The 27,940-nt window shown below is 42.4% G+C and overlaps 1 protein-coding gene across 2 annotated transcripts; it reads right to left on the bottom strand.

The window, feature by feature from the left end:
* On the bottom strand, positions 1-27,940 carry etv7 (ETS variant transcription factor 7). 2 transcript variants are annotated; one of them, XM_034172515.1, is made up of 9 exons: positions 27,783-27,940; positions 22,165-22,311; positions 21,702-21,866; positions 21,455-21,628; positions 18,957-19,088; positions 5,797-5,943; positions 948-1,090; positions 753-853; positions 1-663 (listed from the first exon to the last, which is right to left on the bottom strand). In XM_034172515.1, exons 1-9 carry the CDS (start codon positions 27,808-27,810, stop codon positions 456-458), a joined length of 1,245 nt encoding a protein of 414 aa, XP_034028406.1. In that variant the 5' UTR covers positions 27,811-27,940; the 3' UTR covers positions 1-455. The 2 variants fall into 2 exon arrangements, with proteins under 2 accessions (XP_034028406.1, XP_034028405.1); XM_034172514.1 differs by having other exon boundaries at positions 22,165-22,309; positions 27,778-27,935.

Raw genomic sequence — 27,940 nt, 5'->3', positions numbered from 1 at the left:
CACTGTGAGATCAATAAAGTCTTATCTTATCTTATCTTATCTTATCTTATATGTTACCCTGTAACATGATAACTAAGCATGGTCCAATCTATTCCTTTTTAATACCCTGTTAACTATCAGTCATAGATAATCCAAACTATACCTTTTTGGAATCGTTATGATCAGACAAATAATGTAGTGTATTTTTCAATTTGATTGGAGCATTTTTAATTTTGACCCCTGTGTAATTCTTCAATTGACCTCTAGCTGGCCACCTATTGAAAATTCAAGTGGCTAGTCGGTTTTTCCAAAAGAGAACTAAGGAAACATCTAAGGAGTATTTGTGCCAAATTTGATGCTTGTATCACCATATGCAGGATTTTGCTCTAAATATTCTCTTAGCTGCTGCACTATAAATCCTACACATGTAGCTTTAAAAATACAATTTCACCCGCACGGAACATTCACAATGTTCCTTAGTGGACATTTAATTCACATGTTTGGTGTTCAACTGGAGCACCAGGCTGTGGGGAAGCAGGATCAGGGGACAGCTCAAAATGTTCCTCACTGTAGTCACGTGAAGGACTGTTGTTTTCAGTGTCCCTCTCCTGGGGTGACGTCCCTTCTGGGGAACCAGTGAGGACAATTTCTTGTTTTGTGAGGTCTTGTGGAATTTTCAGGAACCTGAGGGGAGACACAAAATAAGATGAATGCATGCATGCATATTACTGTGGGGAGATGTGGAAAACAGAAAGACGAGACAGCACAAAGACCTGAACAGTAGTTTTTGGCCTCGCTCCTTCTTGATGATGTTGAGCTTGTAGTAGTGCCGCAAAGCACGGGACATTTTTTCATATGTCATGTTGTCTCGGTTCTGTAACAAACAACAACACGTTGATGCTTTCTTTGATACCCGCCTTCCTTTGAGTACATTTTCTAGGTACCAAAAAAAAGCTCTTGCTCCTGACCTTGTGGTTGCCCCAGAGATGTGCCAGTCCGTTGGGATCGACCACCCTGAACACAAAGCTGTCTCGATCTTCCCATCGGATGTATTCTTGGTAACGGTCATCACACAGCAGCTGGTACACGTAATCCCACAGCAATTTGCACTCTGTTGAGCATTGATTTATTGTTAAATACACATGCTGCCAAAAAAAGGCTGGGCTTTTTGATAACAAGCACGCTTAAGATTATAGCAATTTCTGCGATCATTTCTTCAAATGTCTCTCTTGAAAAAATAAAGTTACACACATCTCCAAGCGGAGAAACGGGGAACCATCCAAGCTGTTTACAGTAAGGATGGGACTCTGTTGACCTCAAGTGAGGATGTAATCCGGCACTGGAAGGAACAATTTGAGGAACTCCTGCATCAGACCGGAGCGCCCTCTATAGTAGGGGCAGAGCTGGAAGCTGATGGAAGATTTTCATTAATTTCCCTCATGGAAGTTACTGAGATAGTCAAACAACTCCTCAGTGGCAAGGCCCCAGGGGTTGATGAGATCCATCCAGAAATGCTGAAGGCTCTGGGTGTGGCAGGATTGTCTTGGATGAGACGTCTCTTCAACATTGTGTTGAGGTCTGGGACAGTGCCTAAGGAGTGGTAAACTGGGGTGGTGGTCCCCATATTTAAAAAGGGGGGACCAGAGAGTTTGTGCCAACTACAGGGGCATCACACTACTCAGCCTCCCTGGTAAAGTCTACTCCAGGGTGCTGGAAAGGAGGGTTCGGCCAATAGTTGAACCTTTGATTGAAGAGGAACAATGCGGGTTCTGTCCTGGTCGTGGAACTACCGACCAGCTCTTTAGTCTCACAACAATTCTGGAGGGTGTCTGGAAGTATGCCCAACCAGTCTACCTGTGTTTTGTGGACTTGGAGAAGGCGTATGATCAGGTACGCCGGGAGATACTGTGCGAGGTGCTGCGGGAGTATGGAGTGAGGGGGTCCCTTCTCAGGGCCATCCAATCTCTGCACTCGCAAAGCGAGAGCTGTGTTCGCGTGCTCGGTAATAAGTCGGAGTCATTTCCGGTGGGGGTTGGCGTCCGCCAGGGCTGCGCCTTGTCACCAATGCTGGTTGTGATATTCATGGACAGGATATTGAGGCGTAGTCGGGGGGAGGAGGGTTTCCGGTTTGGTGGGCTCAGGGTCTCATCACTGCTTTTTTCATCTGATGTGGTCCTGTTGGCTTCATTGGCTGGTGACCTCCAACACTCACTGGATCGGTTCGCATCCGAGTGTGAAGTGGCTGGGATGAGGATCAGCACCTCTAAATCTGAGGCCATGGTTCTCAGCAGGAAACCGATGGATTGCCTACTCCGGGTATGGAATACGGCCTTGCCCCATGTGAAAGAGTTCAAGTATCTCGGGGTCTTGTTCACAAGTGAGGGGACGATGGAGCGTAAGATTGGCCAGAGAATCAGCGCAGCAGGGTTGGTATTGCATTCCCTCTACTGTACTGTTGGGATGAAAAGGGAGCTGACCCAAAAGGCGAAGCTCTCAATCTACTGGTCAATCTTCGTTCCTACTCTCACATATGGTCATGAGGGTTGGGTCATAACCGAAAGAACTACATCACGGGTACAAGCAGCTGAAATGGGCTTCCTCAGGAGGGTGGCTGGTATCTCCCTTAAAGATAGGGTGAGAAGTTCGGTCATCCGTGGGGAGCGCGGCGTAGAGTCGCTGCTCCTTCGCATTGAAAGGAGCCAGCTGAGGTGGTTCAGGCATCTGGTAAGGATGCCTCCTGGGCGCCTCCCTTGGGAGGTGTTCCAGGGACGTCCATCTGGGAGGAGACCGCGGGGAAGACCCAGAACTAGGTGGAGAGATTATATCTCCACACTGGCCTGGGAATGCCTTGGGATCCCCCAGTCAGAGGTGGTCAATGTGGCATGGGAAAAGGAAGTCTGGGGTCCCCTGCTGGAGCTGTTGCCCCCGTGACCCGAACCCGGAAAAGTGGTTGAAGATGAGAGATGAGTGAGTGAGTGATAATGGAGAAGCAAGCTGAGCTTCTTCTGGTATTTCTACATAAAACAAACACAACAACATTTATAAACCCAGAGAATATATTCATGAGAGTTTTAGGCACAATATACAAAGGGTTTAATGCTGTTGTCCATGTGGAGCCTGATCAGAGTGTCTCAAATGCATTTCTTCTGTCGTGAATGTACTGAGATTACCCATAATGCACTTGGACACAGCATGTCCACACTAAAACCTTCAAAATTAGTGCATTACTTTAAAACTAAAACATATATCTGATATTTTCACTTTATAAAACTTCAGACGTGACGTTAATTTAAATAACGTGTCCGAAATTAGTTTGTTTAAAATTTTAACCATAAGTTAAAACTGTATGCCTCTGAATGACTTGGGTGATATTGCCAGCACATCAGTATGGGGTCAAAAATAATTGTCTTTTGTTTTCTTTCTTTCTTTTTTATAACCAGTTCTCCTTTGCTTGCAGAGGACAGAGTGGTTTCTCCTGGAACCAGCTCTCCTCTGTTTGTAGAGGATAGAACTGTACATCTACTACAAAACATTTAACAGGTAGATACTCAAATCTTTGATTTCAGACTTAATAAATGTTTGTAACTGTTAAGCTTTGTTCACCACACCTGCAAAAATGTGTTAGTGGTATAAAATTTATCAGAAGATAATTAGTCCGCTGATGGTTTTCAAAGTTATCTGAAAAGCTAATCTGATAATGAAAACATTAGCTTTGATAATTAGCGATAGCGGATTAGCGGAACTGTGCCCACCACTGCATGCAAGTTCGGTGAATTGGTGACCGTAGGTGTGCGTGAGAGTGTGACCGCTTATCTATATGTGGCCCTGTGATAGACTGAAGTCCTGTCTAGGGTGTACCCCGCCTCTTGCCCCATGACTGCTGGAATATCACCCCCCCCCCCCCCCCCCGTCGTATTAATGAAGCTTTAGAGCTCAAATGCAGCTGAATGAACCACAAGAAGTACAAATGGTGAAGCTATTTATTTTTACCTCCTTCTGTAGATTCTAGAGCATCTCAAAATCAGGGTAGATATAAATCTGCAATTACTTTAAAAAGCCTGCTAAATTATGATGAGTTTGGGAAACATCCTGTTAAATTAAAGAGGTGTTTCTCAACAGCACTGCAAACACTTATGCAGCAATTCGAAAAGATCTTAGACTTGAGGTACATTTGGGGCCCACATGTTTCTCAATTTACTCATCATTCAGTTACAGAATGCTGCTCGATCTGATCTGATCTGTATCTTATGTCTGTCAGTGTGACTGCAGTGATGCATATGCATACAAATATGAAATTGAATTACCAAACTGAAAAGATCAAATACAGAATATACGAGAATATACGCTCATACACTGGTCCCTCGCTATAACACGGTTCACCTTTCGCGGCCTCGCAGTTTCGCTGATTTTTTTAGTGCAATTTTGCATGCTTTTTTTTTAACAGCACATTGTGTTCTGTGTCCTTATCAGGCGGGCCGGTCGCGGCACCGGTCAGCATCACCGCAATTGCTCTCACTGCCTCCGATGCGCTTACTGAGTCTGCATGCTCGGTAAATGCAGCAGCAGGCCTCTCACACCACCCTCCTGTCTGCTATGCGGAGCTGTGCCAAATCTGGCAACAGGTCCAGAGACTATGCTCGCTGTTTTCATGCGGATGTTGACCGCAGCCGCAGAGCTCCGTGGCCACCGTGAGAGGACTTGGATTCTTTGCGGGTCCCACATCCATACCTCCGGTGGCAGTGAGCGATTATAATCTTCTCACCCAGAAGAAAAAAAGAGGGTGTTTACACAGGAGAGAAAAGTGAGAAAATGTTAATGCCTGTTTGAGAAAAGTGTATAAAGTGTGTAGTGAGGGGTTTTACAGCCTTAAAACATCTATAATAATTGCAAAAAATAGCGCTGACTACTTTGCGGATTTCGTCTATCACAGGTTATTTTTAGAACGTAACTCCTGCGATAAACGAGGGACCACTGTATATGACAAATAATTGCAGGTGTTAAAATGAATGCAGTGTATTTGTAATTGTTTTTCAACATTTTTGTCTCATTTTACAGTTAAGAGCTCTTGGGTAACATCTATTTTTAAGTAAATCTAATGGTTACATGTCTGAAGCTTATTCGAGTTGACATCCATTTTTTAGATTGTATTGTTAACAGATAATAGAGATAATGTCCTCTCCACACACTTCGGAGCATTTTCTGTGGTTGGTCCTAATGCACTGGTCGAAAATATTGCACTTTTTTCCAATTTCAAGTGCAACAATTTAACACAAGTTCATTGCTGTGGGACTTTTTCTTCTCAACATAATGAATTCTAAAAATTACTTTTCAGCAAAGCCTTTTTAACAAGAACGAAAAAAATGCACAGGTGTGAAACAGTCAAAATTCAGCCAAAAAATTGTCTTAGCTTTGGGCACAAAAATAATACAAAAATTATTTCAGAAAGTAGTGCAGCACTTTCCCGAAATTCTGTACATTTTGGAACATACAGGCACTGATGGTAACACGGCAAATAAGATACTCAAAGCACTGTATTATGCACACACAAACATAATTATGAGTGTGCTGCCATGCAAGGGGTTCAACTGCACACCAAGAGAACTGTACGTTTTAAAGACATTGCTCAAGAGCACATTAATGGTTGTGTTGAAAGTGAGACAAGTGCTGTTCTTTCATCTGTCAGCCATCTCATGGGCAAAATTAATTAATACAGCTGTAAATAAGCATATTTTTCTCATATGTGTGCCTGGTTTGAATAAAATGTTTTAATACATTGTTTGAATAAAATGGCACATCTGTGAAAACATGAAACACTACCTGGGATGCGTCCGTTGGCTTTGTGTAGTGGACTTCTAGACCTCGCTCGACTGGACAGGTTGAGAGGCTCCTGGACTGTGCTGTTGCCCAATGTGGGAGGAGACTGAACTTGGTTGTGGGACAAAATCGAGACAAATGCTGATCCGTCTAAAAGAGAGAATGACAGAGACAAAATAACTTCTACACTGCCATCATTGAGTCCATCATCTCCTCCTCCATCACTGTCTGGTATGCTGCTGCCACTGGTAAGGACAGGAGCAGACTGCAGTGTATCATGCACACAGCAGAGAAGGTGATCGACTGCAATCTGCCATCCCTACAGGACCTGTACACCTCCAGGGCCCTGAGGCGAGCAAGGAAAATCCCTGTCACCCAGTACACAAACTTTTTGTCACTCTCCCCTCTGGCAGATGGCTGAGGTCCATCAGGACTAAAATATCAAGACACAAAACCAGCTTCTTTCCATCTGTAGCTAGACTTATAAATAATGCCAGAGACCCCCATTTACCCTGCCTCCCCCTCCACTCCCACAAAGTACAGATTGATCATCCCTGCACTTATTTGACAGTGAACATAGAGCCCATGTCTATTTGACTCCTTTACTTCTTACAGAAGTATTTTTTTTCTTTTAGTTTTATTGTTGTTTATGCACCAATTACTTCTTATAGAAGTATTTTTCCTTTTCTTTTTATTGTTATTTGTGCACCAATGACACTAGATCAAATTCCTTGTATGTGAGAACTTACTTGGCAATAAATTAGATTCTGATTCTGATAAAAGACAGAAAAGTAGTCATATATATATATATATATATATACAGCATATTACAAAAGCAAAAGCATATTACAAAGCACACTGTACAAACCCCAATTGGAGGGGAATAGTTTCACACGGGGAAGTAGGGGAATGTAATTATTACCAGAGTTTCTCCATGATTTTAGTCCCTTTGGAATGCACCATTTCAGACATTTTTGTAGACAGCTCACTTCCCTGTCAGTAAAGATTAAGGCAATTGTTACTGTCTATAAAACTATCTGTTCCACATAAATGTTCCATCTTAATCCTGTGGAAAAAAAGGAATTTACTGTGATTCATCTCAACGCTCTTGAAGATGCTTTTGGAAGACAATCAAACTGGCAACAGCAGAGATTTGGATTTCATGGAGCAGAATGTGTGTGTAATCTGGCCACATATATTACAGCTACAGTCTCTGAAATCATGTGATCACGTTCATGTCAGCGCCTCAACTCTACTCCCTCACTGTTCATCTTCTGCATGCAGATTAAAAATAAAGCAGCACATTAAATACAAAGTCAGTGGGATGGGACATGTTTGTTTTGTGATTGTGTAAGCAGAGTGGGGATCATCTGCCCTGCTGTGACACATGCAGTAAGACCCCCCTGAATGCCGCAACTTGGAACTAAGATGGATTGTTTTCTTTGAGCGGGATTTGTCAAGGTCTGATTGCAAAGGTAGCTAGAATCTGGTGAGCTCGGGATCATGACGTGAAACTTTCTCACTATGTCTGTGGGCCCACAGTGTCTTTTCCACTGTGGTGGCACTCAGTGTGGCTGGAACGATGAGGACAGCAAGATACCTTTTTTCCTTGCAGGGCTTTTTCACCAAGACAATCCACAGGGTGCACAGTAATGTCCAGATCTGCACATTGGCGTGCACGCACACACACACACACACACACACACACACACACACACACACACACACACACACACACACACACACACACACACACACACACACACACACACACACACACACACACACACATTTGATAATCCAGCTCTCACTGTTCATTTTTCCTCCTCATTAAAGATAAAACAACACCCGTTTTGTCTTTGTCGCTGCGGAAAGCAGCAAAATTTGAAAATTTTAACTTTTGACTGCAAGTGCCATTGCAGTGTGTGGCTGCTGTAGTTACAATTCTGCCACCTCTGGCTGTGTTTTATTTTTAACAAGGAAGAAAAACAAACAGCAAGAGATGGATTATTTAAGTGCAGAGTTGCCTGCCTCAAACAGGTAAATGTCAATAATTTGTGTGATATTTCATAAAGGAATTCATTTATAAACTCACAAAAAGTTAACTTTTTAAGATCATCAGAGCCAGAACTTCCTGCTTTAATAAAATACTGTGCAAAATTCTAAAACTCTGTTGTATCTTTTAATTAAATAAATTATTGTCTGTGTTGTTATCATTGAAAAATGACAAGAAAAACCATCACAGGGGTCCTTATACCACAATGTCTGCAGTGGCAGCCTGCAGGTGATGGCATGGGGGCTAACACCGACATCTGAATACACCATAATTCCAGATACAAATGAGGACAAAATTATTAGTCCCCAAATGAAATCATCTTCAAAATTTTCCCCAGTGCATTTTTAACAGAACAAATAATTTTCAACACAGCATTTCTAAACATCCTAGTTTTATTGTGTATGCTTACATTATAATTTTGCATGCAGAAACAAAATTATTTCACAAAAAACAAAAACTACCAAAGTTAAAAATATTAACCCCCTCATGCTACTAGTCAACTGTGTGTCCTTTTTGCTGAATAACAAGGTGCAGTCATTTGTTGTAGTTTTCAGCAAATCATAGATATGTCTCCTGAGGAATCTCAATCCATTCTTCTTTGGCCAATCTCTCAAGCTCCTCCAGATTTGATGGTCTTTTGGCATGGACCTTGCTCTTCAGTTCACCCAACCTATTTTAAATAAGATTCAAGTCAGGGCTTTGTGCAGGCCAGTCAGTAACGTTCATTTTGGTCTTCTTGAGGCAGAGGTGGGACGAAGTCACTGTCAAGTCATTCTCAAGTCATCAATCTGCAAGTCCCAAGTCAAGTCTCAAGTTAGCTTGCAAACAATTGGTCATTATGACTTGAGACTTGACTTTGGCCTTGCTGATTCATGACATGAGATTGACTTGATGGGGACTTTGTCCCACCTCTGTCTGGAGGTCGTTCTTCACCAGCAGCAACATATATTTTGGATCGTTGTTGTGTTGGAAGGCAAAGTTTAGCTGCTGACTGCTTGAGGTTTTATTTCAGCATCTTCACATACTGTATCATCCTTTTGTTACAATTCCTTCCAAACTTAGGAGATCCCTAGTTCCAGACACACTGAAGAATCCCCACAGCATAATACTCCCACCAGTGTGGGGACTGTGGGGATGATGTTCTTAAGGTTATATGCCTCTCCCTTTTTTCTCCAAAAAATGAGCAACATCTCTATGTCCAAAGATCTGTAGTTTCTTCTCTTGTGGCCAAAGGACATGCTTCCAGTATGCATAATCTTTTTCCAGGTTGTCCTTAGCATACTTCAGTCTGGCTTGAAGGTGTCTCTTCTGCAGAAGTGTATTTTATTTTGTCTGCAACCTCGGTCCATTCCTGTCCAGGGCTCTAGTGATTGTCTTCTTTGAGATTACAATTCCTGACTTGTCTAAGTCACTCACTAGTACCTTGGCAGTTGTTCTGAGAAGTTGAGATACATCGCTTAGGGCCCCTTCACATATACTGCAAAGTTTGGACGAAGCGCACACTTAGTGCGCATGACGCAGGAATCGTGTGCAAACGATGTAATGTCGTCCCTGTCGCCAACTCCTTGTACACCTGTTCCTACAACCATTTGCGCACACAAGCACCAAAAAGACAAAGTGTGCGCTGTGTGAACCCATCGCACCCTCTTGCGGCAGGTACCGGCCAAATTCCAGGTGACATGTACGAACACCTAACACCACTCGCATGGCACTTAGAAAATGTGTGGCCAGTCGCACTCTTGGCATGACAAGGGACTGCAGACGACCACTGTCTTACTGCTGTGAAATTTGTCTAAGTTCTCCACAAGTGTGACTTTGCAAACACACACTGACATGTGGATGTGTGCGCTCCACTCATGGGAGGCGTGGCTTCCGAGAGAAGCAGCTGTGGTGATCTGTCATTCTGGACATTCCAGCTACACAACACCTACTGTGTTTGGACAGTTATGGACTAACAACTGTCCACTGTGAGGCGCGTGTGTCTGATTGCTGTATTTACGTGGACATATATGAAAACATATATCGCCGTGGTGGTGACAAGCTGCAGCAAGCGAGTGTGCGCACGGAGTGGACACTGACAGCTCCCCAGGTTGAATCGGACCATTAGATCAGAACACACAGCGGGCGATCTGACCATCATGTCACCCACATGAGCTCTGTTCCACATGACGCGGTGTCTGTGCTGTGGCGCACCGTTCACAAGACACGTGTGTCGGGCAGAACATGCGCGTGGCCGACTGGACGCACCTGACGAGTAGATGTGGACATGATCAGAGCACACTGCTTCTCATGTCATTTCAAGACTGTATGTCTGTGACCATGGGTCGTCATCAGAGGAACAGACGGATCATATTTGTATTCCTCATTTGATAAATGCGGTGTTTTTATATGGCGTGGGATTTTAATTTTTTTTTTTTTTGGTAATACTGCCATGTCCTTCCTGAAATGATGCAGCTTCCCGCAGCCTTGAAAGAGCAGCTCTGTAGCTCAGTGGTAAAGCTGGGAATCAGAGGTTGTGAAAGGCGCAAGTTCGCTTCCCGGGTGGTGTTTTTTTTTTATTATTATTATTATTCCACATTAGCGGTGCGATGTGGTCCCACAGGTACCGGCTGGTTTTTTTTATTTATTTATTTCTTCCACATAAGCAGCGCCATGTGGTGCACCTGGCACCGTTCCTGCTCGATGAACACCAGTGCATGCATGATGCAATGTTTCGCCGTTTTCGTCCAAACGCCGTCCAAACTTCACACTATGTGTGAATGGGCCATTACTAGTTTTCTTTCCAGAATCTTTGAAATCTTTCACATCATACATCTGTCAGACTTGTTCTGTACTGTGTGGCTGTGTTTGAATTTCTTGACGATACTTCTCACTCCAGTTTTTGATACGCTGTAATACAAGGTTTTAGATAGCAAGCTGTCCTGCCGTCATTTGGGTGGTCAATTTTCAAAAAAGACGGCCGATAAAAATAGAGGTCGGCTTGCTTAAAGCCGTCTAAAATTAGGACTGAGTCCAATTGCTGGAGATGCTTCTCTCAGTGCATGGAGAGAGCGCGAGCGTTAAGCACAGAGTGAAGTAACATGTTAAGAAAAGAAACAAAACTGTGGCGCTGCTTTTATTACACCCTGGACTGTTCTGAAGGTACGTCCTGTTCACACCGTGTGCACGTGTCGGTGACAGTTATACAGAAATTATGAGATGAAATAAATTGGTCAAGATTCCTTAAAAAATGAGATATACTGTATATGAATGAATGTTATAAAAATCACACACATGTTAAAAAAACCTGATGTGGAGAAACTCTGCAGTGATGTTCAGAAACAGAAATCCCATAAAGCAGGTGAGAACTCTGAACTTTAACAGGCTGTTATTTTCCAAAAATATTTATTTTAGATGTCTTAAAGTAGTTGTTTTATGTTCAAGCACAAAATGTGACTGAGGAGAAAAAAAGAGGAAATGAACTCTAGTCAGAATAAAAATACAAGCTGCTGATTTTTGTTATTTTTCCAAGTTATTAGCCTGCAGCTCTGCATTTCATTTATGTCAAAGTAAGTTACCGCTTATTATTTTCAAAAATCCTGAGAGTCAAATCAGTCTGCATTGTTCAGTTTTTCCTGCACAAGTTTGTGTATTTTTTCCTTCTTTATAAGAGTTTGGTGTTTGCGTTTGTTGTACAAAGTTTGAAAAAACAATAAAATGTTAACACTTTTCTTTATAGCAGTTCTGTAATTACAGAAATGCAACAGAAAACAACCATAAATCAGAAAAACTTGGGACTATATATAAAATGAAGATAAAAATAAAAATGTTGCACTGTTTTCCACCCACACCCACAGAAGCCAAAAAATCTTCCAGAGTTGTGTCTTGGTGGCTTCCCTCACTTGTCTTCTTCCAGCATGGACATTTAGTTTTTGAGAACTGCCTACCTGACGCAGATTTACCATAAAGACCCACACTGTTTGTATTTCTGAATGATTGATGTAAATAAAGTCTAAGAAATATTCAGTGACTTGGAAATGTTCATGTTTTCATCGCCTGACATTTCTCAAGAAAACTGGCTGATTAATTAATTCTTACATTTAGAATAAACTGCCCTGTCCCAACGTTTTTCTTCTTGGAAAATGCTGCAGGCCTTAAATGTTGGAATGGATATATGAGGTCTGTGAGAAAAGTATCCGACCTTTTTATTTTATGCAAAAAATATATGGATTTGATTCATATGTTTTTACGTCAGCCAAGCTTGAACCTTTGTGTGCATGCGTGAGTTTTTCCATGCCTGTCGGTTGCGTCATTCACCTGTGGGCAGGCTTTGAGTGAGCACTGGTCCACCCCTCTCGTCGTTGTTTCATTGCGAGGAAATGGCGGAATGATTTGGGCTTTTTTTCCATCAGAATTTTTTCAGAAACTGTTGGAGACAGGCAGTTGGAAACCATTCGAAAAATTTATCTGGCTTTCGGTGAAAATTTTACGGGCTTCACAGAGAATAAGGACTGTTACTACAGCTTTAAGGATGCCCCACAATGGCGCACAGCGTGCCACGCTCCAAGCCGCCATCGAGAGGCAGAAAACACCACATCATTTCTAAACGGATGACTGTGTGGAGCCGGGACCGTCCCAGTTTCTCTGGTTATCACAAGAGCTGGACATCAGCCATTTTCCGGCAGATTTCACTTTTAACAAGAGATTTTGTCATGGAAAGCCGCGCGGAGGCTTCGCGCGTCACGACCGATTCGCTGATGAAGCCTCAAAGCCTGTCCACAGGCGAATGACGCAATCGACAGGTGTGGAAAAACTCACGCATGCGCACGAAGGTTCAAGCTTGGCTGACGTAAAAACATATGAATCAAATCCATGTATTTTTTGCATAAAATAAAAAGGTCAGATACTTTTCTCACAGACCTTGTATATTAACAAAAAAAAAAACAAATAAAAATAATGCTGACCACACAAAACATGAAATATGTTGGTTTCATACAGTCTGCAGTGACAGAAATAGAAGTTAAAGTAAAAGTCAGGATCATTACATGTCCAGCACCACCACATTTTTCATATCCTCCAAACTAAAAAAAACAAAACAAAACAAAAAAACAATTAAAATATATAGTTGAACTGTATATAGAAAAACATTATAAGCTGTGTCATCTTTATTCATTCATTTTAAAGGGCAAATATGTTTTGTGGCTCAAGAAGAATTTTATTTGAGGAAGACAGGACAAAAATGGCTCTTTTGACAGTAAAGGTTGCAGACTAGGGTTATGACTACAAAACCTTTTTCAAAACTTTCATTTTCCTGATGTCGCATTTGATGAACTTTTACCCATAGATCACTTTTTTGAAGTTTATTTCATTGGATCATGAAAAAACCTCCCGGACCTAGCACCGCATCACTTTTAAAAATACATGAGTTTATTTAAGAAGAAAAAGAATTAGCAAGTATCAAGAAATAACAAGAAAATATATACAAAGAAATATTGCTAAAATATATTAATAAACAATAATTAAAAGAAATAAAAAAGAAAGGCAAAATAGATAAAATTGATAACAGATAAAATATAACAGTATTCAGATGATCATCTCTGACACAACAGCAGTCAATACTGGTTGCAAAAATGGTGTTGTAGCCAGGCTTCAGAGAACATTTAGAGACAAGGGATTCGATGAACCTCAATACATCGCCTGCCAATACCGCATTCTTGATCTTGTTCTGCGACATGTGTTGGACTTATTTTTTCCTATACGGTCACAGTCAACTAACATTAACTATGAGTTTATTGATGAGATTTTGGAACAGTATGATGATTTGCAAAATGCATACATGGGCACAGAAGTGATACTAGAGTATGAGAACCTTGGCTGGAGAGATGATTTATATTCCCTTTTGAGCTTTGTGAAGCATACAAGTTTTACAAAACGGAGGAAAAATGGCCTCGCATCAAATTGCACAAGCTGCCATCATTTCAGTGCCAGGTTGAACTCATGAGGAATTTTTGCACTTATTGCATTTTTCCTTCTTCCAAATTGGCGAGAACAGCTGAGGGTAACTTGTGATTTCATTGCAACTACATGGTCACGGGCCTGGTTTTCTAACCAACACTATTCAGAGACGGATTATGAAGACCTGCTGTCATCAATATCCAAACTTAAGTGTCCCAAAGATGTGAAATGCTTCTCTACTCACTGGAAAAAGGAACTATCAGTGCCTCACTCCAACATAGTAGCTGAGACGGCTGTAAAGTTGATGGAGGAGGTTTGTTCTACTTGCAAAACAGATAAATATCTTAACAGCAAATTTATTAACACTAATACACAAATCTGAAACACTATTAAAAATATTACAAATGCTATATGTACTCATTTTCATGTATTCCTCATGTGTATTGTATGTAAAAGTGACATGTTATAATAAAGAGTGTTTGAGCCGCTAGGTGTTTTAATGTTAAATATGAAACTGTCTTAGGTGCGGGAGGTTTTTTCAAGGTCTGGCAAAACCAAAGTCATTTTTGTGAGTTTTAGTTAAAAGTTCATCATTTATAATCCCAGGCTAATAAATTTGAGATTTGTCATAACCCTATTGCAGACCCCTGACCCAGACTGACTCCAAATATATATATTTTTTTTTGTGGTCTTTGTGATATCTTGGAAGTGCGGAAATCCGCTCCATCTTTAAAACTGTACATGTACTCGGGGGTACTCTAGGCACTATTTTTTCAACGTTTTTATGGAGGAGGCCCCCCGGAACCCCCTCCCCCCGTGAGTTGGGTATACGCGACACTGGTCGGCGCCTAAAATTTTGGACACCCTGATTTTTTTTGGGACACCCAAAAGTTCAATTTCTGCCTAAAACTATGCTGTAATAACTGTATATCATTCTCCTGCTTCATAAGCATCAACAATTCTTTTACTGAAGTCTAAATTGATTTCTTTTGATGCTTTCTCCCTCAGCTCAAACCCTTACTGATGTTTTTATACTGCGTGTACATTGGGAAATAACCCTCAGTTTTAACTTGATTTTACAAGCTTTGAACATTACAAAGTTAAAATATATCATTGCACAACAGTGGTTTGTGTTATGGTTGAACAAAACGGTCAGTTCTTAAGAGGGCTAATAATTTTGACCCTGGTAGTTTTTGGGTTTTGTGAAATAATGCTGTTTTGGTGTGTGTAAATTCAGCATCCAGCATCAAACTGGGATGTCTAGAAATGTTCTGCTGAAAATTCCTTGCTGGGTTAAAACAAGAAGAAAAAAAAAGAACACTTTTTGTAGAAAATGTTAAATTTCACAGGGGGACTAAGAATTTTGTCCTCATCTGCATGTGCACGCACACACACACACACACACACACACACACTCACACTCACATTCACACACGCACAGCTTGAATTTGGCTTGAGCCAAACTGAGTTTGGACGTGTGTGCAGGATGAGCCAAATTTGAAAAACAGGTCTGAACACTATTCATCCAGAAAGCAATCTGGATTGGCAACCCCACTCTGAATGGAGTCAAAGTGCACCTTTGTACAGAGCACAAACAGATAAAAACTATTTATATAATCCTTGTCATTTGATTGGTGCTTTGTATGTCACATGACATGGATTAATTCATCCCATTTGTGTTGCATTGCATTGAGTGTGGCTTGGTTCCATTTAGAGTGCACATTTGGTTGCATACATTTGGTACCATTGCATTCTGCACACACACGCACGTGTGCACAAACACGCACGTGTGCACACACATGCTTGCGCACGTCCTCGTTCACACGCGCGCGCACGTGCTCGTGCATGTGCATGCAAGCGCACCCACACATATACGTGCACACAACGCGCGCGCACACACACACACAAAACAAATCCACTCTGCTGTCTGTTGGCAGGAAGTTGGAATGAAAAGCTGGACTAATTTCTGATATGATTTTTTTTTTCATTGCACTGAGGATGTACACAGTCTTTTTTTGGTAGTACACGCGTGCACAAGTGTTGCGTGTGTGTGTGTGTGCACGCGCGCGCTGGGGACAACGACATGATGATTTGATTGAGCTAACTGACGCTGCTAAGTCTTGTAACACACACACACAAAATCCACTCCGCTGTAAGCCGTCTGGATGCATGAAGACCTGTTCACATAAAATGCTGATGTGATTTTTGGATGGACTGAGGAACTACACAAAGTCTTTTTTTTATGTAAGTCTGAAGTCAGTGCACCGCATCACTGGACTACACGTCACAATTTGGGATTTAGCAGCAGTGGAACACCAAAATGTAAGTCCATTTTCTGTTGTTTATAAATTAATAAAATGTCAAATGACAAGGATCTATTTTAGCCATTATATAAAACAAATAATGAATGTTTTTACATTATTTCAATGGAATGAATATTTAATTTGGTGAAAGCTGGAACATACCATTCCACTCGGCTTTGCCTCATTGATTGGTATGTTCCAGCTTTCACCTCATGAAATATTCATACCATTGAACTCATAAACATTCATTATTTGTATAATGTGAAGCCAACAAATAACTTAAGAAAACAATAGAGAGTGACTGGAGATGGATCCATTTTGACACAGCAAAAAAAAAAAAAAAACAGAAATGAAAAAAGAAAAACACTGAGGAAGAGCTCTTAGTTCCTTTCTTTCTTTAGGAGTGAGGACAGTGAGTTAAGCCCATTTATCGAGTGGTCACTCCTGTGTTTGTCATTTACAGTGCATCCAGAAAGTATTCACAGTGATTCACTTTTTCCACATTTTATGTTACAACCTTATTCCAAAATGGATGAAATAATTTTTCCCCTCAAACTTCTACACACAATACCCCATAATGACAATGCAAAAAAAAACTTTATTTTTTTTAGATTTTTGCAAATTTATTAAAAATAATAAAAACTAAGGAATCACGTGCACATAAGTATTCACAGCTTTTGCGATAAAGCTCAAAATTGAGCTCAGGTGCATCCTGTTTGCACTGATCATCCTTGATGTTTCTACAGCTTAACTGGAGTCCACCTGGGGCAAATTCAGTTAATTGGACATGATTTGGAAAGGCACACACCTGTCTACATATAGGCCCCACAGTTGACAGTGCATGTCAGAGCACAAACCAAGCATGAAGTCAAAAGAATTGTCTATCGACCTCAGAGACAGGATTTTCTCGAGGCACAAATCTGGGACAGGGTACAGAATCATTTCAGCTGCTTTGAAAGTCCCAATGAGCACAGTGGCCTCCATCATCTGTAAATGGAAGAAGTTCGGATCCACCAGGACTCATCCTAGAGCTGGCCCCCCATCTGAACTGAGTGATCTGGGCAGAAGGGCCTTAGTCCTGGTTGGTTTTAGATTTTAAAATTTAATTATTTGTTTTTAAAGCTCTCAATGACCTAGCCCCCCAGCACTTGACTGAGCTCCTTCGTGTCTACACCTCTGCCAGAGCACTGAGAGCTGTGACTCAGCTGCTACTGGTCACGCCAAAAATGAGGCTAAAAACAAAACGTGACAGAGCTTTTGAGGTTGCGGCCCCAGGCTGTGGAACAACCTGCTGTGGTACATCTGCTCCGTGGGATCGACTGAGGTTTTTAAATCTTCTCCTAAGACACACCTCTTCTCCCTGTCTTCAAATCAAGCTTAAGTGGGCTTCTAGCAAAACATTAATTGAATTTGAATTAATTTTATTCTATTTTATTTTATAGGACTATGTAATGTATTTTAGCACTATTTATTTATTGTAATCGCTGCATTTTATTGATTAACTTGTTTTTAATTTGATCAGCACTTTGACCAATGGCGGTTGTTTTAAATGTGCTCTATAAAGTTTGAGTTGAGTTGAGTTAGTCAGGGAGGTGACCAAGAACCCAATGGTCACTCTGTTAGAGCTCCAGCATTCCTCTGTGGAGAGAGAAGAAACTTCTAGAATGACAACCATCTCTGCAGCAATCCACCAATCAGGCCTGTATGGTAGAGTGACCAAACAGAAGCCACTCCTTAGTAAAAGGCACATGGCAGCCCACCTGGAGTTTGCCAAAAGGCATCTGAAGGACTCTCACACCATGAGAAGCAAAATTCTCTGGTCTGATGAGACAAAGATTGAACTCTTTGGTGTGAATGCCAGGTGTCATGTTTGGAGGAAACCAGGCACCATCCCTACAGTGAAGCATGGTGGTGGCAGCATCATGCTGTGGGGATGTTTTTTTCAGCGGCAGGAACTAGGAGATTAGTCAGGATTGAGGGAAGGATGAATTCAGCAATGTACAGAGACATCCTGGATGAAAACCTGCTCCAGAGCGCTCTTGACCTCAGATGAAGGCGACAGTTCATCTTTCAGCAGGACAATGACCCGAAGCACACAGTCAAAATATCAAAGGAGTGGCTTCAGCACAACTCTGTGAATGTCCTTGAGTGGCCCAGCCAGAGCCCAGACCTGAATCTGATTGAACATCTCTAGAGAGATCTGAAAATGGCTGTGCATGAACGCTCTCCATCCAACCTGATGGAGCTTGAGAGGTGCTGCAAAGAGGAATGGACAAAACTGCCCAAAGATAGGTGCACCGAGCTTGTGGCATCATATTTAAGAAGACTTGAAGCTGTAATTGCTGCCAAAGGTGCATCAACAAAGTATTGAGCAAAGGGTGTGAATACTTAAGTACGTGGGATTTTATAATTTATTTATTTATTTATTTATTTTTATTTAAAAAAAAAAAAAAAAAAAAACTTTCCTTGTTGTCATTATGAGGGGTTGTATGTAGAAATTTGAGGGAAAAAAAACAACTTACTCCATTTTGTAATAAGGCAGTAACATAACAAAATGTAGAAAAAGTGAAGCGCTGTGAATACTTGTGAGTACTTGAATACTCCAAATGCACTGTATACAGAGAATTCTTATCCTGTGTGATTTGGCCATGAATGTTTTAGACAGCCTCTGATAAAATTACATTAATCCACCTCCCCATGTAAATCTAATACAGTCTGAATAGGACCTTTGCCTGTAAAATGTAAATCACTGATATTGAAGGATTTGTAAACACATATTATGGAAGACTGAGTTGGACATTTCTGTGTTTACATTATAAATTCCAAATAAGAATCATGTATCATGCAGCCTAACAGTATGTTATACTCACTGCTGTGTGTGGGGGGGGCAGCGGACATGTGAAGGACAGAGGGTTTATCCCTGACAGGTGATATGGGTTCTGGCTGACAGGCTGCCTTGGTTTCAGTGACTGCACAAACCCCAGCGGTGAAAGGAAACAAAGCTGTAAAGAGAAATAAGAGGAACTGTGAATCAGTAAAACAAAGTAGAAGTGTTTTTGAAACCGGCCAACGTTTTCACATTTAATGAATTACCAAGGCTCTTACCATTTTCCACACAATAAATCTACTTCATGACACAATGGAATATGGACTCTGGAGTTTGAAGATCATTAACAGAAAGCAACTTTTTATTCTTCTGTATTACTATGTAGTGCAATTTTATGATTTAACACATATGGTGGCCAAGTGGTTAGTGCACTTGGTTTCAGTGCGGAAGGTTCCCGGTTCAAACCCCACCCCTGCCAGGAAGGGCATCCAGCATAAAATGTGCCAATTCCCCAAGCAGAATTTACATATCCATCTCGGACTTGCTGTGGTGACCTCAAGTTAAAAATAAGGGAGGAGTCAAAGGGACTTACTATCCTATTATTAGTATAATGTATTATACACCTCTTGCAGGAAACTACTATGGGTCACCAGGGGTCTTAGAACCTAAAACCTAGGGCTGAAAATACATATCTCACAAGGAAATATGGTCAAAATTTTACTGAAATATTTGTTTTTTACAACAGAATGAGACATATATGAATATAAAGATTTGATAAAACATTTGCATTCATATGTACACACATTTGATACGTGTACGTATTTAGTGCACAACCAAGATCGAAACTGAAGACAGACTTCACTGGAGTTTGTGTTTTTCTTATGTACTATAACAAAGCTCCATTTTCATCCTTTTCTTCCACCAGGCCCACTTAAATTTATTATTTACACCCTTCTCACAACCTAGATCGTCTCCTCACTGAAGAATTATCAAGTTTGCCATCGTATGTTTGTCAGATTGCAGGATTAAAATTTCAATTTCTTCATATCGATTGTATCAGCATTGGTCTGCCATTGAATTGGTTAAGGAAGACCATGTGGTGCAAAACTAGCCCATCAGACTCTTCAATGCATATACAACTTTTAGGAAACTTTTAGTCAAATGAAAGAAAATATTGTGGGAGTTTTGACTATTTTTTTTTTCTACAGAAGACAGGGGTGTCACAGATTGTAAAACCCACAGGATCTGGATTTTAAGCCTTGGATCTGATCTTTTTTTGGGGGGGAATCAGCAGAAAAAACACACAAACTACTCTGATTTAAAAATAAGAGCGTAATGAGCACTGCAGTGTGTACAATTTTGGTGGCGTATTTAGTGTGTGTGGTGTGGTGGTGTGTGTTATTTTTTATTATTATATTTATATTATATTTTATTATTTATTAATGAGGCATCTTATGAATATTGAACAAGCCCTTCAGTTTTGTTTTGTTTTTTTTAACTGAAGCAAGACGGAGCGTGTCGTCAGTCTCAACCAGACAGTGAGGATTCTGACAATGAAGGAGATGATCCCTCTTTTGTTCTGGACGAGGAACCAGAGCAAGTGGAGATCTCCACAGTGGGTCAGACCACATGCTTCCATTTGCAGCTGAGCTCCGTCCCAGCGCTGAGTCCTGGAACACAGAGATGCAGACACACACTGCTCCAGCAGTGGCTCTAGGCAAGTTTCGTTTAAAGCGTGGAGATCAGTGTTAGCTTCAGTTTCATTTTGTTCCTCTTTCGTCCCTTTTGTGCTCTTGATTTGCAGGCTATTCTGTGATAAAGCTTGTTCGTCCACCTTTTCTCAACGAATTGTGATTTTTTTTTACTTTTTTCCCTTTGTTCAGGAATCATCGTATGCCGTGTGACTGGGCCATTCAGCTTGTACCCTTGCCCTTTACACACTGAATTTCCTCCAGATTCCTTGAATCATTTCATGACATTATGGACTTTAGAGGGAGAAATATGCAAATCTCTTCCCATATTTCTTTGAGAAACATTCTTTTTAAGCATTTCAATAATTTTCTCATGAATTTGTTGACAAATTGAAGAACCTCTGCCCATCTTTGCTCCTCAAAGACTCATCTTTTCATGGATGCTGCAATGAACCAAATCATGGTAACATCATCTAGTTGAAGTAACATAATTATTTTAATTTTTTACCTCATTACTTGTCCTAAATTGCCCCATCTGAACTTTTTTGAAATTAGATGCAGGTCTGAAACGCTCATATTGGTGAATATGAATCACATAAAACATGAAATATCTTTGGTTCATAATGTCTGCAATGAAACAGAAGTCAAAGTAATGGCTTATAAGAATTACTGCATCTTTGTTTTGTGCATTTTCCATAACTTCCCAACATTTTTACTTTTGGGGTGGTACATGCAGTTGATGAGGAAGTATGTATCAGTGCATACAGCCTCACCTGGATATACAAGTTTGATATGATGTGTTACAAATTGATATGATTGATATTTATTTGTGTTTGTGTGAGCTTCCTACCTTTAGTTTTACTAACTGTTGGAGGCTGGGGATCTGAGACACTGAGAGGGCTCCTGCTGGGTCCAGCTGTGTTGACCAGGCTGCTACCAGGGGGAGGAGACCTCTTTTGGGGTTCACACGCTGTACTCCTTCTCCGCTGTTTCACACATTGTAAAATCTCATAGAGAACATCACCTGTGAAAAACCCGATAAAACATGACAAACACATACAAAATAGTGAGGCTCCTCTCTGAAAACTAAATTCTACCTGAGCTTGGACAACGGCGTCTGAAATCTTCCTTGGTAAGCAGACAAAGGGCTCGTCCATTCATTTCAAAGCATCCATTTTCTGGCAGGCGCAGTGAATATTCCCTCTGAGCCCAGTGTAGCCAGTGGCTAACATCCTCCAAATCCCACAGAGATGGATTAATTCCTGCAACACAATTAACACAAGAGCAATGAGTTTTCCAGTTCACCGAGAGAAGACTAAACCAAGGTGGTCACATATGAGCTCCCTTTAGAAGAAGAAAAAGAAGCAGCAGTAGTAGTAAGTCCTATATAGGCCCTAAGGCCCACTGGTGGTGGTTAAACCCCAAGCGATGATAGGAAATTATTCAAATCAGAATCTGCATTTGTAGGTGATAGTAAAAGAGCCTATTGGTCTCTTTCTTTAACAAAATTGTTGAGTTTGCGCTTAGGTAAAGAAAACAGGAGAGGAAAATTAAACTCACTCAAACGGCCAGGTAGATGCCACAGGTCTTCCTGAAGGGATGGACTGATCGATGGCAGCTCATCAGAGGAGCAGTGATTTACACTGGGAACAGATCCAAATTGTTTTCCAAGCATGGATGGAAAAGTCCTTGCCTTCTTTCCTATCTGAAAACATTCAGAAAAAAATCACGAACACACACACACAAACACAAATACATAAACAAACCTTGTGATGGGATAATAACAAAGGACACTTCCTTGAAAACTCACTTGTCTGGCAAAGGCAGCAGAAACTTCCACAGACCAGGTTTGGATAAAACCAACCTTTGCCCATCACGGGATTTTACAAGGAAAGTGTTCTTCATGAGTCTCCTGCTTTGTGACTTCACAGATCAGGGATGGATTATTATAAAACCCCGTTCAGACGGGCCATCTGGCTTGAGTGGGATTCAATCCGGATTGCTTTATGGCCGGAGGGCTTTCAGATGTGTTTTTCAAATCTGACTCATCCTACACGAGACAACAGACAACAGTGACAACAGTGAACTGTTGTCTGTTGTCACTGTTGTCTCGGCCTAAGCTCGGCCTATGGGCCGAGCAGCAGTGCAGAGTACCTGACCTCCTTGGAGTCCCTGGGAGGGGTACTGGATAGTGCTCCGACTGGGGACTCCATTGTTCTCCTGGGGGATTTCAACACCCACGTGGGCGGCAACAGTGAGACCTGGAGGGGGTGAGCGGGAAGCACGGCCTCCCCAATCTGAACCTGAGTGGTGTTCAGTTGTTGGACTTCTGTGCTAGTCACAGTTTGTCCATCAGGAACACCATGTTCGAGCACAAGGGTGGTCCATAAGTGCACATGGCACGAGGACCACCCTGAGCCGGAGGCTGATGATCGACTGTAGTCATATCATCTGACCTTTTAGCCACGTGTCTCGGACACTCAGGTGAAGAGAGGGGCTGAGCTGTCGACCAATCACCACATGGTGGTGAGTTGGATCCGCTGGGAGGGGAGGAAGCCGGTCAGATATGGCAGGCCCAAACGTATCGTGAGGGTCTGCTAGGAACGACTGGCGGAACCCTGTGTTAGCAAGGTCTTCAACTCCCACCTCCGGGAGAGCTTCTCCGAGATCCCGGGGGAGGTTGGAGACATGGAGTCCGAGTGGACCATGTTCTCCACCTCCATTTTTGATACGGCTGCTCGTAGCTGTGGTCACAAGGTCTTCGGTGCCTGTTGCGGTGGCAATCCCCGAACCCGGTAGTGGACGCCGGAAGTAAGGGATGCCGTCAAGCTGAAGAAGGAGTCCTACTTGTCTTTGTTAGTAAGTGGGACCCCGGAGGCAGCTGACAGGTACCGGCAGGCCAAGTGTGCTACAGCCAGTGCAGTCGCAGAGGCAAAAACTCGTGTCTGGGAGGAGTTCGGGGAGGCCATGGAGGAGGACTATCGGTCGGCCTCGAAGAAATTCTGGCAAACCGTCCCGACGCCTCAGGAGGCGGAAGCAGCTCTTCACCGGCACGGTCTACGGTGCGGGTGGGGAGCTGTTGACCCTGACTGGGGATGTTGTCAGGCAGTGGAAGGAATACTTCGAGGATCTCCTCAATCCCATTGTCACGTCTTCTGAAGAGGAAGCAGAGACTGAGGACTCAGAGGCGGACTCATCCATCACCCAGGCCGAAGTCACCAACGTGGTTAGAAAGCTCCTTGGTAGCAAGACTCCTGGGGTGGATGAAATCCGTCCTGAGTACCTTAAGTCTCTGGATGTTGTGGAACTGTCTTGGTTGACACGCCTCTGCAGCATCACGTGGCGGTCGGGGACAGTGCCTCCGGATTGGCAGACCGGGGTGGTGGTCCCTCTGTTTAAGAAGGGGGACTGGAGGGTGTGTTCCAACTACAGGGGGATCACACTCCTCAGCCTCCCCGGTAAGGTCTATTCCAGAGTACTGGAGAGGAGAATTCAACCGATAGTCAAACCTCGGATTCAGGAGGAGCAGTGTGGTTTTCATCCTGGTTGCGGCACACAGGACCAGCTCTACACACTCCATCAGGTACTCGAGTGTTCATGGGAGTTTGCCCAACCACTCCACAAGTGCTTTGTAGATCTGGAGAAGGCATTCGCCCATGTTCCCTCAGGGCACCCTGTGGGGGGTGCTCTGGGAGTACAGGGTCTGGGGTCCTTTGCTAAGGGCTATCTGGTCCCTGTATGACCGCAGCAGGAGCTTGGTTCACATTGCCGGTAGTAAGTCAAACCTGTTTCCAGTGCATGTTGGCCTCCGCCAGGGCTGCCCTTTGTCACCGGTTCTGTTCATTATCTTTATGGACAGAATTTCTAGGCACAGCCAGGGTGTAGAGGGGATCTGGTTTGGGAACCACAGAATCTCATCTCTGCTGTTTGCGGACAATGTGGTTCTGTTGGCTTCGTCAAATCAGGACATTCAACGTGCACTGGGGTGGTTTACAGCCGAGTGTGAAGCGTCCGGGATGAAAATCAACACCTCCAAATCCGAGGCCATGGTTCTCGACAGGAAAAAAGTTCCTTGCCCTCTTCAGGTCGGTGGAGTGTCCTTGCCTCAAGTGGAGGAGTTTAAGTATCTTGGGATCTTGTTCATGATTGAGGGACGGATGGAGTGTGAGATCGACAGACGGATCAGTGCAGCATCTGCAATGATGCGGTCGCTGTATCGGACCGTTGTGGTGAAGAGAGAGTTGAGTAGGGGGGCAAAGCTGTCTATTTACTGATCGATCTACGTTCCGACCCTCACCTATGGTCATAAGATTTGGCTCATGACTGAAAGAACGAGATCACGAGTACAAGCGGCCAAGATGAGTTTTCTCTGCAGGGTGGCTGGGAGCTCTCTTAGAGATAAGTTGGGGAGCTCGGTCACTTGAGAGGAGCTTGGAGTCAAGCCGCTGCTCCTCCATGTCAAAAGGAGCCAGCTGAGGTGGCTCGGGCATCTTTTCCAGATGCCCCTTGGTCACCTCGCTGGAGAGGTGTTTCAGGCACATCCCATCAGGAGGAAGCCCCGGGGAAGACCCAGGACACGCTGGAGGGACTATGTCTCTCGGCTGGCTTGGGAACGCCTCGGGGTTCCCCCGGAGGAGCTGGCGGAGGTGTGTGTGGATCGGGAGGTCTGGGCGGCTTTGCTTGAGCTGCTGCCCCCACGACCTGACTCCAGATAAAGAGGAAGAAAATGGGTGGATGGATGGACTCATCCTACACCCTGGTCCTGTGTATCTGGATGTTAGAGCATGTCCACCCCTTAGCAGCCGCACTGAGCGTCACCACAGTGCAGAGGATGTTGTGGGTGAACGGATATAGTGAGGAAGTTTGATGTCCTGATCCCCAAGCTTGCCAGATTCTAGACAAATTTGCACTCAGACCTCAGTGCACCCCGCTCAAATCAACAGAAAACAATCCGCACAATTCAGATTAAGAAAAAACTATTCAGCTCGAGCCAAATTCAGCCCGAATCTCCCTCAAGTTGGACTGCCAACTGAACTTGGAACAAGGTCATGTGCCTTAATGTTCCAGCAATTTGCAGATGATTACTTGCTTATTTGCCCATCCCATGTGTAGTTTGAAAGCAGTTTTTTCTTCTTTTTTTTCCCCAGTGGTGGTTGCCCTGTGTGTGTAGCATTTGAAACAATGTGTTCTAGACATGCTATAACACTGTCTATGATTTCATTTAATGCAGTTTTTTTTACTTATCCCTGCATGTTCCCTCTTTATAATCTGATTAAGGGTCTGAGGGTCACAGTAGCCCATATTTTATCAGTGTGGACTCATCACCATTAGTACAACTATACTTAGTTGCAGCCAGTCTGCTCTGTGTCAGCCTGACCCTGTCAGATCTCAAAGGCTAAGCAGTTTGGGGCCTGTGTAGTGCTTGGATGGGAAACGAAACACCAGGGGCTGTGTGTGTTTCTCCAGGTAAAACTGGCCCAAGCAGAGGGTCACCCCTTTGAGTCTGGTCTACTTGAGGTTTCTTCCTCAGAGGGAGTTTTTTTCCTTACCACTGTCACCTGTGTGCTTGCTCTGGGGGTTGGTAAGGTCAGACCTTACTTGTGTGAAGTGTCACGAGGCAACCTTGTGGTGATTTGGCACAATATAAATGAAATAAATTGAAACTGAACTGAAAATGAAATTGAGCTGCATCAGGGCATCCAGAGTAAAACTTGTGTCAAATACCAATGCAGCTCTGGATGTATCCACTGTGGTGACCCCTGAACAGAACGGGAGCAACTGAAAGGACAACAACAGTACAACTGTAGCTGGCTATACTGTATTTATAAAAAGTCAGAATATGCCACCGCAATGCAGCAAAAGTTTGCAGCAGTATTGATGGTATGATGACGAGGATGGCAGCATCTTATTTGTTGCAAAAATTAATGTCATTTGCATGGAATTATTACTGGTTTTATTTTTTCTATGTCAATGCATTACAACCCAAAACCACTCATTCTTTAACGACTAAAATTTTCCAAATAGGTGGATTAAATGGACGAAGAACGAAACATCTTCAAGGAACAAAAAGTCCAATTGACCTGATTCAACCTGCTTGGATACCATGGCCTGGATGGCTGAGAATCTCCACAAACAATTTTTCAAATACAGCTAATCTGTGCTATCTGGTGAAATTTAATATTGAATATATTCAATATATATTGAATATATATTATTAAAAATTTAATATTAAATAATATTTAATACTGAATATCCGAGAAACTGCGGAAGAGGTGGACATCAGCACTTTTTCGGCATATTCCACTGTGACAGAAGATTTTGCCATGAAAAAAGTTGCAGCGAAATTCATGCCGATGGCTTCGGCACGAAGCTGATGGCAGAACAAAAGCGCCACTGTGTTGAAGTCTCACGGGACATGTTGAGACATGCCCACCTCTTCCACAATTTCTTGGATAGTCACACAACTGAAAAGCCACCGAAAGCCATCTGAATCTTCCGAATAGTGCTCATATAAGCACACGTGATTCAAATCCATCAGGTTTTTGAAAAAAATATAAAGGTCGGATACTTTTCTAACAGACCTCGTATATTGCAGGGGGGAAAAACTCAACATCAATTTTTCCAATATCGTGGAGGCCAAGCGAAATGAAAACAAAAATATCTTGTGTTCCTTAGTTGAACCTAGCGCAACGCTCAAATACTGTGTCGAAGCTGGATACACAAAAGTATGAAATCAGTCAAAGAATGGCAGTGCTGGTGAGAAACAGGATTTTGAATGGTAAAAGTTAATTTTCTGTTGAGGCTTCGGAGGAGCTCCTGAAATTCTTGGTGGGGGGGGCTATAGACCCATCAACCCCACCCTGGAGCCGCCAATGAAATTCTGTGAATTTCTGTGAAACAACTACCAAAACAGAAACCCATATGCCAAGTGTGTTTACTAACATATATTTTATGTAATAATAATATTATATGTAAATAATAATAATAATTTTAACATTGATCATTTAAATGTCGACAACAAATAATTGTTCATTCTATTATTATTATTATTATTACAGGGAAGAGTGTTTTGGCAAACAGTGACACAGTCATTCAATGTTGGAATAGCCTAGAAAATATTTTTTAAATATATTTCGAGGTTAGATTTCTCCACAGTTGTACCACAAATCCTACCTTAATCAAAGGTGACGAGAAAGTGGCCTCCATACTTTCATCAACTCGACAGTGAAATAAAATATTTTCCTGACGATCATAGCCCGCACACGGAGAGTTAAATAAACTCACTAAACCGGTCTCAATCGGTTTTCACATAGCGACCTTTCCGGGAAATGAAAAC

Source organism: Thalassophryne amazonica, chromosome 6, assembly GCF_902500255.1.
Source record: "Thalassophryne amazonica chromosome 6, fThaAma1.1, whole genome shotgun sequence".
Classification (NCBI taxonomy): domain Eukaryota; kingdom Metazoa; phylum Chordata; class Actinopteri; order Batrachoidiformes; family Batrachoididae; genus Thalassophryne; species Thalassophryne amazonica.
This window is presented reverse-complemented; position numbering and strand designations above follow the sequence as displayed.

What these genes read in the sequence shown, in the direction of transcription:
- etv7 (XM_034172514.1), bottom strand. Translation starts at nt 27,810, where the DNA reads ATGGAGGCCACTTTCTCGTCACCTTTGATTAAG. An exon ending in TCTCGTCACCTTTGATTAAG is followed by an intron (nt 22,310 to 27,777) that starts GTAGGATTTGTG and finishes GAATGTTTTCAG; the next exon opens with ATAGGAAAGAAGGCAAGGAC. An exon ending in TGCCCCCCCCACACACAGCA is followed by an intron (nt 5,944 to 18,956) that starts GTGAGTATAACA and finishes TCTCTCTTTTAG; the next exon opens with ACGGATCAGCATTTGTCTCG.